The sequence below is a fragment of the Nomia melanderi genome, chromosome 11 (genome assembly GCF_051020985.1).
Source record: "Nomia melanderi isolate GNS246 chromosome 11, iyNomMela1, whole genome shotgun sequence".
Lineage (NCBI taxonomy): Eukaryota > Metazoa > Arthropoda > Insecta > Hymenoptera > Halictidae > Nomia > Nomia melanderi.
Window position 1 is genome coordinate 16088916 of NC_135009.1, and position 13709 is coordinate 16102624.

At 44.4% G+C, this 13709-nt stretch overlaps 1 protein-coding gene across 3 annotated transcripts in view; it reads right to left on the bottom strand.

Annotated features, from left to right (window-relative positions):
* Nucleotides 1-1237: 1237 nt before the first annotated feature.
* The window catches only part of tow (target of wingless), a 57695-nt gene continuing 45223 nt past the window's right edge, over nucleotides 1238-13709 (bottom strand). For all 3 annotated transcript variants that reach the window (XM_076371909.1, XM_076371910.1, XM_076371911.1), the window contains 3 exons: nucleotides 11809-11971; nucleotides 9499-9556; nucleotides 1238-3400 (listed from right to left, as the gene is read on the bottom strand). In XM_076371909.1, coding sequence (XP_076228024.1) covers nucleotides 2708-3400; nucleotides 9499-9556; nucleotides 11809-11971 — 914 coding nt within the window. In that variant the 3' untranslated portion in view covers nucleotides 1238-2707. The remainder of the gene's footprint in view (nucleotides 3401-9498; nucleotides 9557-11808; nucleotides 11972-13709) is intronic.

Genomic DNA, 13709 nt, shown 5'->3' on the forward strand with positions numbered 1-13709 from the left:
CACCAATCATAGATAATGATGATAAATAAATGAAAATGAGAAATCATTGGTATCCCCCATCTAGTGGAGACAATCTGGTACTATTTAACTAGAAGTTTGAGCAGTCTCGGGATAGATGGCGCCACCAATCCTAGATATAATACAGGTACTTTTAAAAATAATTTTTTTATTATCTTAACGACTTAATAGATTAGACTCAACTATTCTGTTATTAATGAAACATATATTAATTGTTTGACGATTGAAATATTTAGATTTATTATATAAAGAAAACATTGAATTTTGATGATTTTAGAAAGGGAAACAAAGTCGTAATTAACATTCTTACTGTACCTGCTTAGTGCCCCAAGACTGAGAATATAATAAATGAAGTCTTATACAAATATATATACTTTATAACAATCCTGAGATTGTGCCAAAGTTGTCAAAAATTCCTACCAGATCAGAAACTGCATCTTGTGCCTAAAACAAGAAAATCATAAATTTGTCAGAGAATGCAATTATAGCAAAGTGAAAATGGTAACCCCTATAAGCACGTGACCCGCTCGACACGAAGTTGTATCGGTTGCAGCTGTTCCGGTGCACGTCAGTAGTACAATCCTTCTAGAACCGCATGATTATAGAGTTAGCGAGCCATATTGGCTTGCATCACTGCTATTAACATGGAAATGGGAATCCGTGATTTGATTACTCCCTCCAGCATGAACTTATTACGCACGTGCTGGTACAAGCTTCTACGGAGACTGCCAATGGAAAATGCGTCAGATTATTTATTTAACGGAACACAATTTATAGATTACATCCCCGCAGACGTGTTACGTATAAACAACCGGATCGACAATAAACCATGACCGAGATAAGTGGAGTAATTTACGTTAAGTCGAAACGTGACCTGCCTGAAATTGTTCGAATGCTTAGACGAGCGTGTATATGTACACAGTTTATAAATAAATGCGATTACATTGTCAGCGTCGAGGTTTCAGGACAACGGAATCTCATTAACCAATCGTCAAATCGGATTAGGACTGGTTGCTGGTGTCTCGAGGATGGTGAACCGTCTGTCGTGCAACGGTAGTCGGCGTTTTCCACTTGCCGAGGGATTTCGCGGTTGCGCAACGAAAACCATTTAAATGGCAATATTTTTATTGTCAGGTGCGAGAGGCTTCCGTTGGCACTTGCCAACCGAGGACGAGGGATTACCAGGGTTGATCCGGGTGTCAGAAGGCGTAACGCGAGATTCTCGTTGGGGAGAAATTACGAATTTATTTGTACAAAAAAAAGGTTGTTCAACGGAACAAAAGATAGTACTCGCAGTCCTCGACAGTGTGATGCAGCGAATTCGATTGAAGTGTGTATTCCACAATACAGAGCGTTACTCGTAACATGAAATATAAAATTCTCATCATCATCAACTATTATATATAGTTAACTTCTTTTTTCTTCTTCTTCTTCGAACATGGTCAACATATAAATATACAGTCATCACGTTAATTTAAATGTATATCGATACAAGTACATATACAGCGAATCTATACACGGTATAAGTAAAAGATTCCTACATACACGCATCCGATGTCTGATTTTTTCATTTCTGCTTTTTGTTCTCTTGGTTCGCCGTTCTCCGACAGTGTCGCGATACATACATAAATGCATACCACATGTATACGCCAAGCATATATATATATATGTGTAGAGACATATACATATCCTGGAATATATCTCGCTAACACAATTATACAAAATGCTACGACAAAAATTCATAGATGTGTTTCCTTTTCATCGCTCCTCTTTCTCTCTCTCTCTCTCTCTCTCTCTCTCTCTCTCTCTCTCTCTCTCTCTCTCTCTCTCTCTCTCTCTCTCTCTATCATACATACACGCACATATACACTCAGTCACTCTCTCTTTTTCCTTTTCACTTTAAATATTTTGCTTGTACTTTGTCCCCTCACAGAAATATACATATTCACCAATAAGGTGGCACGCGGAGATACTACCTGATTAGAAAAAGAGAACCGAAGTGTAAGATCGAACACAAAATATATATACATATACATATAAATATATATCTATGTATACATGATATACACGTCGAAAAAGTATCAATTTACATGAATTACAATGAACGGAGTATCGTTTCAACTGACAGTGTCTCTCGTCTCACCGCGACGGTTCAACGCGTGGCGTTGCATCTTTTGGCACTTAACAGTGAAGAATTCTGGTAGACTTTCGAAGAAATCAGACGACAGTGATACATATGTATATACATATATAAATATACATATACCGAATCATGACGACATGATCGAGAATCGTTCCCACTCGACGAGTCTCTTAGGCCAACATCGACGCGGGGCAAAATCCTTGTATATCCATCAGACTACCACCACCAACAGCAGTGAGTCCTTCGGAAAAAAGTGTACGGAATCGTTAGGAACATACGAAGCATCCGTATCTCCGTCCGTTGGTCAGTCTCCAGCCGCCACTCGGTGGCTCTCTCTCCTTTCTATGCTTTCGCAAGGTTCAATGACAAGAAGAATCCTCTCGTTGAGACCAGATTGTTCCCTCTCTCTCTCTCTCTCTCTCTCTCTCTCTCTCTCTCTCTCTCTTTCTCCCTCCCTCTTCAAACGTTACTCTCGCGGACTCCCAGGAGCGTGTCGCTGGCGTCCGCCTGTGGTCAGTCTTATCTGGTGGTACACGGTCATCCTGGTCACGTCATCTGCGCCGCGTTGAATCCGCGCTTCCTGGGCGTGGAGAAGTGCTGGGGGCTGGTGATCTGATACTGCTGCACGTACGGATTGCTCCTGAGGAGGTTGCCGGCTGGCGTACCAGCAGAGTACTGCGACGGGACGGTGATTATGCCGGTCTGCTGCAAATACTGTTCGCGATAGAGCGCCTGCTGCGTCAGGTACTCGCCGTTCACGGGACTCTGGCCGGCGTAGTGAACTCTGACCGGCTTGCCGGGCGGCTGGCTGACGCCGCACTCCTTGTACCCGTCCTGGTAGCGCAGGCTGGTCGGCGAGGAGCCGTCCGGCGGCGTCGCGTTCTTCAGGCTCTGCGTCGGGCTCTGCGTGATCGACTCCAGCACGTGCCGAGGCATGTTCGGCGAGGGACAGTGGTGCGACTCCTGCAGACCGTCCACCCGGTTCGCGTTCCGCGTGTAGATCGGAGCGCTCTCCGGACGGCCGCCCACGATGTTCCGCATTCCCTCGCGGTCCTTCGCGGTCAGGCTGTTCCGCGAGACGTTGGAGATCGAGTTGCGGCTCCTGCTCGCCGTCGGCGAGGCGTTGCTCAGGTCCGCGACGCTGGACCAGCTCACGCTGGCTAGCTCCCATTGACGCAGCAGGCTGGACACGCGCTCCGCTCGGGCCGTCGTGTCGAGACTCTCGTCGTAGTCTGGACCCTGGAAATGTAGTTTGAATTAGAGGTCAGCTGGTGGCGGAATGGGGGATGATGGGGAGGTTTCATCTTATGTGGGATGATGGGTGGCTTTCGTCTTATGTGGGATGATCGGGTGGCTTCCATCTTATGTGGGATGATGGGGAGGTTTCATCTTATGTGGGATGATGGGTGGCTTTCGTCTTATGTGGGATGATGGGTGGTTTCCATCTTATGTGGGATGATGGGGAGGTTTCATCTTATGTGGGATGATGGGGAGGTTTCATCTTATGTGGGATCATGGGGTGGCTTCCATCTTATGTGGGATGATGGGGAGGTTTCATCTTATGTGGGATGATGGGGAGGTTTCATCTTATGTGGGATGATGGGTGGCTTCCATCTTATGTGGGATGATGGGTGGCTTTCGTCTTATGTGGGATTCACCGGATTTCAAACAATCGGACGAAACAGGGGAACCGGATCAACCGGCGAAGTTTGCTTCCAGTTGGTCGCTGCGATGTCCGGTGGGACGGGAAGCGGGCAGATAGAGAGCAGTGGAAAAAGGTGGGAGTAGTCAGACAGTCGGTGACCTTGTCTGGCCAAAGTCTTCCGCGTTTACCGCGCAGTACCGTGTCGCGTTTCTCTATGCAACAGCGTAAACAAGGGGGCAGAGCCGCGGTGCATCGAACTTTCGGTTAGCATTAACACTTTGCACTCGAAAATTTGTCACTAGAAATATTCAATTGATTTTTACGAGATATAGATGACATTGTTACACTGTTACAATTTCTATAGGAATTGCATATTAATTGTATTAAACGCTCGATAGTAGCGTTAACACTTCGCACTCGTAACGCGCCGTTCATTCGTCATTCGCTTCGACCCCGAAAAACAAAACTAAAAATTCAATATTCATTCTGGTATAATATCGATACCATGAACCGTTCAAATAAAATAGCTCTGTCCCTTAACACTAGATTTACGGAACCCAATTTGACGGATATTGAATTTTTTAAACATTATTCTTGATTCGTGCGATTATGCGAATACGCATTGCAATGCTCTAGTTTTGAAGCTACGGTTTTCTCCATTTACATAGACGAACGCGCAGTATTCTAAGAACAATAGAATAAAGTGCAGAAGAAACGTCCGTAAATCTAGTGTTAAACATCAGATTCGATACTCTTAGAGTCACCTCTAGTAAAGGGTGGAATACTACAGAGTTGCAAGAGGAAAACGTGCGAGGAATTGAAAAGGGTTGACGCGTACTCCGTCGGTTCTGGACGTCGTCCAGCGGCCTTGCGTTCGTCGTACATCTTCGGTTTTCTCCCTCCTGCCGGCGTACCCGGTCGTACTTGACCGTTCCGCGAGACTCGTTCGTTTGCATCCGCGCGCGCATCCGCACGCTCGCTCGCAATTGGCACAAACTGTTGCGCGCGGGCCTCGCCGTAATTAATGGTAATCGAAAGTTCGATGCACCGACTAGCCCGTTTACGCCGAACGAGAATCTTCGAAACAACCGGATAACGATGCCGGTCGAGTCGGAGTTCGAAAGCGAACCGACCGAACTTTCCGCCATTGTGGGATCGATCGGAAAACGATAACGACCGCTAACGATCGCGATGAAACGTTACACGGCGAATTGAAAATCGCTCGAGTGGGCGGCGCAAGAATGCGTTGATTAAAGCGGACTGGAATGCCGCGCGCGAATTTTCGAGTGTAACAACGCTGCGGGATCGCGAACCGGATCGTCGGAATTATCCGCCGATTTCATCGTTTCATCGGCATTCCGAGGCGAATACCGTGTCGGCGATCGATTGTCTCTGGAAAGTCTCGTCTCGTCTCTCCCTGTTTTCCAGCGAGTTTCTCTTGTACCGGTTGCACTTGACCCTACTACGGTCGCCTCTGTCCACGGTAAATCGGTAACCGGCACGAATGAATGTTTTCATGCTTCACGTGTGAATGTGCGAGTGGAGCTGCGTGCTCGTTGAAGTGTTTGAACGGATATTTTCGTTTTAGAAAAGTGCGAAGCGGAGAGTTCGGGGAGAGCGAATGATTTTGTAGGAATTTTTTCGAACACGGTCCTCAGGAGCGAAGGCACGATGTGCAATCGGTCTCGAATGGGTTAAATACGTTCTACATTCAAATTCGTCGCGATTAACACGTTGAATATGAGGGTCACCGGTGACCCCCGATCGAATCGAATATTCTTGTGATTCGGACAATTAACACATTGCGTACCGGTAACGAGAAATCTCGTTTTTATGTAAAGACACTTAGCTGTGCAACTTCGCTAATTACCACAGCATTGAAGAAATATAAAATTTCATTCGAATTGATTATCTAAAATATATTACATAACAATATATCTGAGTTTTTCTATGTATAGTGATATAAGTTGAGCACAGTGAAAATTTCCATCACAATTCAGTTTTCTGAAAATTAGGTACGCAATGTGTTAACACTTTGGCTGCCAAGTCTCGTAAAAACTTCCATGTACTGGAAACAGTTTTCTTCGTTGAGCAGAAACTAAAAGGTCAAGATTCTTCGTAATGATTGCTTTACTATCTTTCTCGTATCTCATAGATCCAAGAAAATTCGGTTCGTTCGATACGTCACCGAGAAAATTCATAATTAAGTTCACGTGGAAAATAGTGTCACCCAAGTTTGGGTGAGGTGACATGAACATTCTTGTATTATAAATAATGCTACCTAACGCGTTATAACAGAGCTATTTTATTCGAACGTTCCATGTTATCGATACGTTAGCAAATTGATTATTGAATTTTCAATTTTGTTTTTCGCGGTCAAAGCGAATGGCAAATATGTCTACCGAGAACCTTCCGAGTGCAAAAGTTGAAATGTTTCATTCGAGATCTGATTCGCTAGTCGTCGGCGAGCACGAAGCGTAACAGAAGCGGAAACGGATGAAAAGAGACGGACGAGGGAAGGAATTCGCGTCGATAAAAGTCTGCAACCGGCCAACCAGCAAACACCCGGCGACCGCTGCGCGGATTAATATTATTATTGCAACAAGGCTGCCCGGCAAGGTCGGCGAAGCCTTAAGGGGACGTCTATTTTACGTGGCCTGATTCCAACGCGTTTCGCCGGCGCGCGATAGAAGCGGAGAACGCGCGCGCGTCTGCTCGCTCGCGTAATTCGAGGCTGATCCCGATCTTTCCGTAACCGGGGATAAAAGCGGTCGTTACGTCGCGTGGGAAACAAGCCGAACGAGGAGACGCTCGCAAGGACGACGCACCGCGGCAAGTCTTTAATGCCCGGCCATAAAGTGACGCAACTCGTAATGGCACCGGTAAAGGGAACGCGAGCGGGCCGCGACACGGTGCGCGCACGCACGCTTCAATGAACACGGCCCTCGCTCGGGGAGAACACGCTCGGACACGGTGCACGCGCGCACCGGAATGTTCTTACAATTCAGAAGGATCATCCTCGTTCCGCGTTTTCAACTGGAAACCGACCGTAAAGCTGTGCGCACAATTGCGCGCGGGAAGGCTTGTGCAGTTCGTTACGCGGTACAGTCTGGTTTCAACCCTTTGCGCTCGGAAGTCTTTCGATAGAAATAGTCTGGTTTCCGAGTTAGATATTGTTTAGAACGAAGTGAACGAGGGAATATAAGTTGAAAAGCGAAGGTGTTATTACAATATTTCGTATTCGTGGATTAGAACCTCTTGCCATACAATGAGTGAAGATTTATAGATTAAATTGAAACTAAATAATTTTGCTACTGTCTAAACTAAATAATTTTGCCATTGTATTGACTAAACTATTTTGCTATTGTCAATGTATTATTTAAAGTAGAATGGAAGATCCTGTTGCTTCTCTTCTAAATTGCCGATAATAAAATGCTACAGCAGCTTAGAGAAAGTAGATAATACATCAAGGGGTTAATACTATACGTAAGACTTTGATTTTAGTATATCAAACCGCTACCTCTCGAGTTCAAAGGGTTAAAAGATAGTATCGCTACCACAGAGATTTTCTGCGGATCCTCCATCAGGATTTTCACATTTGAAAGTGTAGAATCGTACAGAATGAACGCGATAAGAACAATAGAAATATCCGATATCCTTTCGATTATTCTCATTTCCCTAACGACGTTCTTAACACATTGAGCGCCGGCCCCGCGATAATGCGGGATTTTTAGTCTACCGTTTAACTGCTAATCCTACGCTCATGTAACATTTTAGATACGTATAACACAAATGCAAAGTAAAATTTACAAAGTCGAATTCCTTATTCTCTTCCGTAAGTTAGAAATTTTGGTTTAATCGACGTTTAAAAACGTATCAATATAATCATCGACGCTGAAATTTAGCCGGCGTTCAATGCGTTAAAATCTGGTAATCTCACAGGCAGGTCGCAGCAAGAAAAACAATTGAAATTCTCTCGGCAGTTGCGCTTCCGGCGAAGGTAACGGTTGGAAAGCGTTCAATTTTCGTTCCGGAGCGTTTCCTTGATAAGCTCCGCAGCCCGTGGTTAAATTAAGCTCGATGCCGACGCACCGATGCCGATAAAGTGATTTATTTCCGTTTCAGTAACTCGCAGAGAGAGAGATACCTTCCGTCTATGAATAGAGAATGTATCTGCGACTTTATCGCCGCTGGAGCATCGTTCTTCGCCCGCGGGCATTGTGCACACAGCCTTACGGTGTTTTTAGGACACTCGATAGCCGGAGACCAGCTTCCGGAGCATGTTCGCTCGCTTCCTGCCGTGTCGACCATCGGACTTCTCCTCTCGCACGAGAAGGCTCGTGTTCGCTGAATTTTATCCGGCCTCGCGAGCCTGGGTAACCAGGGAAACCGTCCCCTTGTTCTCTTCGCTGTGCGATTCTTCGAAATTTTCGGCTTTCCATCGCTCGCGACGGTTCGTTTGGCCAAGACTGTCGATACACGACGCTTAACGCATTGCGTAGCGGTAACGAGAAATCTTTTTATATAGACACTTAGCTGTGCGACTTCGCTAATTATCACAGCATTGAGAAAGTATAAAATTTTGTTCGAATTGATTATCTAAAATATAGTATATAACAATATATCTGAGTTTTTGTATGTATAGAAAATATGGTGAGGTCAACTTATATATATTCTGTATATAATATAATGTAACATAATATAATATAATATAATATATATAGAATATATATATAAGTTGACCTCACCATATTTTCTATACATAGAAAAACTCAGATATATAGATATATAGATGTATAGAATATATATAGATGTATAGAATATATATAGATATATAGAATATATAAGTTATATTATATAGTATTATATATAAGATGACCTCACTGAAAATTGCCATCACAATTCAGTTTTCTGAAAATTAGCCGGCACGCAATGTGTTAACACGTTAAGCACCACGAGAATGCTTTTCCCGACTTTTTCTTTTGTGTCAAAGACAAATTACTAATTATTCGTTACAATGTTTGCGTTACACTGTTATCAACTTACGTTATTGAACATTTTCACCTCACACCGGTTATCTTGTATGTTGTTTTTTAGTCATAGCGTCAGTCACCAGGGTCCGACATAGCGTTCACCGTTTGAGTGCCAAGCAGCACGATCGCTCTCCGTTATTTATTTATCTTTATTCTCGTTATTCTATGCTTAGAAACAGAAACACGGAACGATCGCGTTTCACAATTTCTTTCACGTACAGACAGAAAAACGTCATTCGGTTTCTGAACTGAAATGGAAGGGGCGCGATCGCTCTCGCCAGTTTTCAACTGGATTTTCGCGAATGCCCGTGGCATTCGAACGGTTCACGGATCAAGCGAGAAGCAAGGGAAACTGGGAGTCCATGGAAAACGAATTCTCGACGAATACAGATGTGTAGGTCGTCCCATAGGTTCGTGCCGTTTATTTGTTTACTACACAAAATAATATTGGATGAAATATCAAAGTGCGTTCTAACAACTAAACTGAAGCATAAGGGTTTCTATGCTGCAATTAGAAAATGTGACGCATTTAAATAAAATATTTAAATATAAACACACTGCGGTGTGAGCTTATGGGACGATCTAATATTGTTAGGGCCCTAGGGACAGGATCTATGCGGCGATGGACGGGGATTCTCGGTTCCGACGAGGCAACTTACATTCTCGATCTTCTCGTCGAGCATCTTGAAGAAGTCGAGCTGACTGGTGGATATCTCTCTGGAAAAATGGAAAACGAGATGAATGATCAGTACAGTTTCGAGAAGCGTCGGGATTGGGCTCGCGACGGGGTTCGCTCGATTACGCGTCGATCGTCTCCTTTCTCAGGGATCGCTCCAAGTTAACACTAGAACTACCGAGCATTTAATACGATCAATATGCGATTCCTATAAAAATTGCAATAGATTATTCTCAGTTTCTTCTGGCATTCATTATAGTACTCTAGTGAAGCTATTTATTTTCAAAATCATTTCGAATATTCAATGCTTCGAAGATATGAATAATTGCTGAAAGAATCGAAACCAGTCATCTTGACTGGTACGGCAGTTCTAGTGTTAAGCGAACTCTTGCGTATCAACCCCTTGTCTAACAACGCGTCAGACTAGTGGCAAAGCTTCCAAACGGAATCTGGTACGTTGACGGTCACTTTGAAATCGACGATGGACGACAAAAGCAATTTTGTTAAAGCAACTTTATTAATCAGTCGATTTAGGAGTTCGATCAAGATTTCCCACTTTCAGAATAAAGTTATACTTATTTATGGCACTAATATTCTGAGCAGTTTATTTCGAAAGTGTCCATTTTTCAAAAGAATCAAATGAACCGTTGCAACGGTTGCAATTCCGAGTAATCTCTTCAATTTTTAATGGTCTGTTAATCTTCTTGAAGTGGACTCGAGCCACTTTTAAAATAAACGGTTCATATGTTGCCATTTGCACCATCCGCGAGCACTGGACGGCTATAGACTCTATTTACGTCAACGTGTTAACAGTAAATATTATTTATACTTTAAAAGCAAACGTCGTCGTACACTTAGAATTCTCCTCCTTCCCCCGTGAATTTTTCACAACGAAATAATTCCGTCATAGTCGAGACGTGGATCGTAGCAAGGGATGAACACAGAGAGAAAGAAGAGAAGGACGACGGTGTCCGATAGAAGAAGAAGGGCGAATTCGAACGGCGAAGTTCGAAGAGCGCGGTTCGCAGGTTTCGCGGTTATTTTAACGCGGGGCTATTATTTATCTCCGTCAGGTCTATTCGCGGCCCGGTGGCGAACGGAGCAGATGCGAATAACGGATTATGCAACGCGCGGATCGACCGACGACCGAAAGATATTATATTTAGAAGAAGTTCGAGCGAACCGAACGCGCCCGCGGTGTCGAGGATCCCTTCTTCTCCACCTGCGACAGGGGATGCGCGGCCTGCGGCGATGGCAGCGGGACGGTAAACCCTCGAGGATCGTAAAGACGCGCTCCGAAATACAGTTACCGTCGATCGTTAACACGTCCGGTGCCACGTGTACCACGTACGGTACACGCCAATTTTGATAAGAAAATATTTTTAACCCTTTGCGGACGAACGTCGACGTTTCGACGAGATGAAACGTTCATATCTGGAAGACTAAGTCACGGACAAATAATTTAATTACTTAAACAGCAAGAGAGCACGTAGTTTCTCTTTTTTCTATTGATTAAGCAACTGATATATAATTTATCTTTGTCTCTTGAAGGTTTCGTACATTTCATGGAATCTTCGTCCGCAAAGGGTTAAGATTAACCCTTTGCACTCGAAACATTGTCTCATTGGTATTACCAGCAATTCCAAGCAATTTTGATAGAAGGATAGAAAAGATAAAATTTTAATAGAACCTACAGAGGGTTTAACACTAGATTCACGGACATTTGTTCTATACTTTATATTAAATTGTTGAAATTTAATTGAAATTGTTCCTAGAGAACCACACGTTCGTTTATATAAATCGCGAAGACTGCTTCGAAACCGTATTGTAATGCGTATTCGTATAATTGCGCGAATCCAGATCGACTTAATTGAAATTGTTCCTAGAGAACTACGTGTTCGTTTATATAAATCGCGAAAACTGCTTCAGAACCGTATTGTAATGCGTATTCGTATAATTGCGCGAATCCAGATCGACTTAAACAATTACTAAATGTTTTAAAAATTCAATATTGTCAAATTGACGGGTTCCGTAAATCTAGTGTTAATCACGGTAGTTTCCCGATGATACAAGGTTTTCCTCCGAGACGAGGATTTTCACGGAGAATCTCTAGAGGATCTCTGGGAACAACCGACGACCTTCCGTTTACGGTCCAACTGGGTTTACTGGCTGCCTCGCCGCGTCGTTACCCCCCGAACGCATCTAGCTGTAACAGCTGACGAGACGACGACAACGAGGACGACGACGACGACGACGACGAGCGTCCGCGTCTAACGAGAACATCGAAACCTACGCCTGTTGCAACAAAGGACCGCTTCCCGGCGGGCTCGGCTTCTTCTTCCCTTTGTCGCCGGTGCCATTTTGCTCCTCGTTTCTGTTCACCTCGACGGCGTTGTTGTTCGTCTTGTTGTTCTTCGCGCTGCCGTTCCCGTTCTTCTGCTCCACGGACGCGGAACCTGGAACCGGAAGGAACGTTAGCATAGGAAGTCCCCGGAAATAGGCAATTTCGCGAATTCTTTGGACACTTTAACCCTTAGCACTCCGGGTTGCTTTTTAACCCCTTAACTTGCACGCTCGAGTTAATTCGAGCAAGCTAAACAGGCAAAACTGTGAAAATAACAATGCGAAAGCAAAGAAAAATCGTTTTATTGATGTTTATCATTTACATGGGATTGCAAGCTGTAACACTTATTTATTCGAGAATAAAATATAGCCTTTTTCCATGGAACAAAAGCGCAGTATATCAAAATTGATTTTAAAAAAAAACAACTGTGCGTTAAGGGGTTAATCTATCAACAAGTACAACTAATTTTTATAGTACTCCTAGCGAAAATTACGTGAAAAACTAAGCACTGACATTGACTTTTGAAATTCCTCTGTAGAAGCAGCTTCAATTAATTTCTAATTCAGTTCGCTTATCGCCAAATCTTTTCAGTCGCCTCTCAGAGAAGAATCTCTTCTCAACAGTCTCAAAAGGGAGAAATCAGGAAGAGTCATTCTGACCCGTTCGGCGGTTCTAGCGTTAATCATCGGCCGAATATCCAATCGGATTGTTGATCCGCCCAGCCCCGGCAGCACGGGAAATCCAACGAAAAAAGCAGCTGGATAGGTCGCGAACTCGCGTTATCGCTCGCGATGGACGGCGGGAAGCGGCATCGCGGAGAGGAGGGCAGAGGCGGGTGCAGAGGAAGAGGGGGAAGCTAGTTGTTGCGGAGGCGAAACTATATCGGAAGCGATCCGCGCGCGAGCGAGCGAGCGAGCGAGCGGAGCAGCGCATAAAAGACTTCGGCGCGCTCACCGGGTGCAAGGTTCAAGACTGCGCTCGTAAACACGCTTAATCTTATCGCGAGCCGGCTTGACACTTTTAAGGGCCGTCACACTCGGGCCCGAGTCCAACCGGAGTATTCGATTAAAATAGACCGACAGCTGGCTATAAATGACACGGTGAGGATTCGACGCTGCGCGGGCCTCGGCAGAGTCCACGGCGGAGAGTTCGTGATAGGACCGTAAACACGGGACCTCTTACGGGCTGATCCTATCGTTAACGATGGGACCAATGGCTGGGTCAACGCAGCTTCTTTTTTCGTTCATTGTTTTGGATTGATTGACGAGTCACAGTTGATGTTGGCGTTCTTTGATAGGCGTAGCGAGTAACGTGTGCGTGTGTTGTAATTGGAAGGGATTATTCTTGGGTTTAATTTGTTGACGAGGTACCCTTCGAGTTGTTTGGTAGATTGTGTAGAATTTGTAGTCGAGCGGTAAGGGGATTATTCTTGGATTTGATTAGTTAATGAGGTACCTTTGAAGTTGTTGGATTGTACAGAATTTGCAGTCAAGTTATAACAGGATTATCCTTGAAGTCTTTCGATCCATAAATCACGTTTAAAGTGAAAGTCTATGGAGATATCGATGAACGTAGTATCATGAGTTTCGACGAGAGTAATGATTAACCTATCCCAAGGGAAGCTACCATAAGAAGGTTCGAAACTGAACTTCACCCTTTCGAAGGGAAGTAAACAAAGCATGATGTTCCGAACTATTCGAGGAAAGGCGAATTTACGATCTCGCGAGAAGACCGAAGAAAGTAACGCGCGCACGGGTGGTATAATAAATAATAGCGATTACTCAATCTTCTCGCGCAACGCGGCTACGGCGATAGCGAGAGGAATAACGGGGGAGCGAAGTTATCGCGCG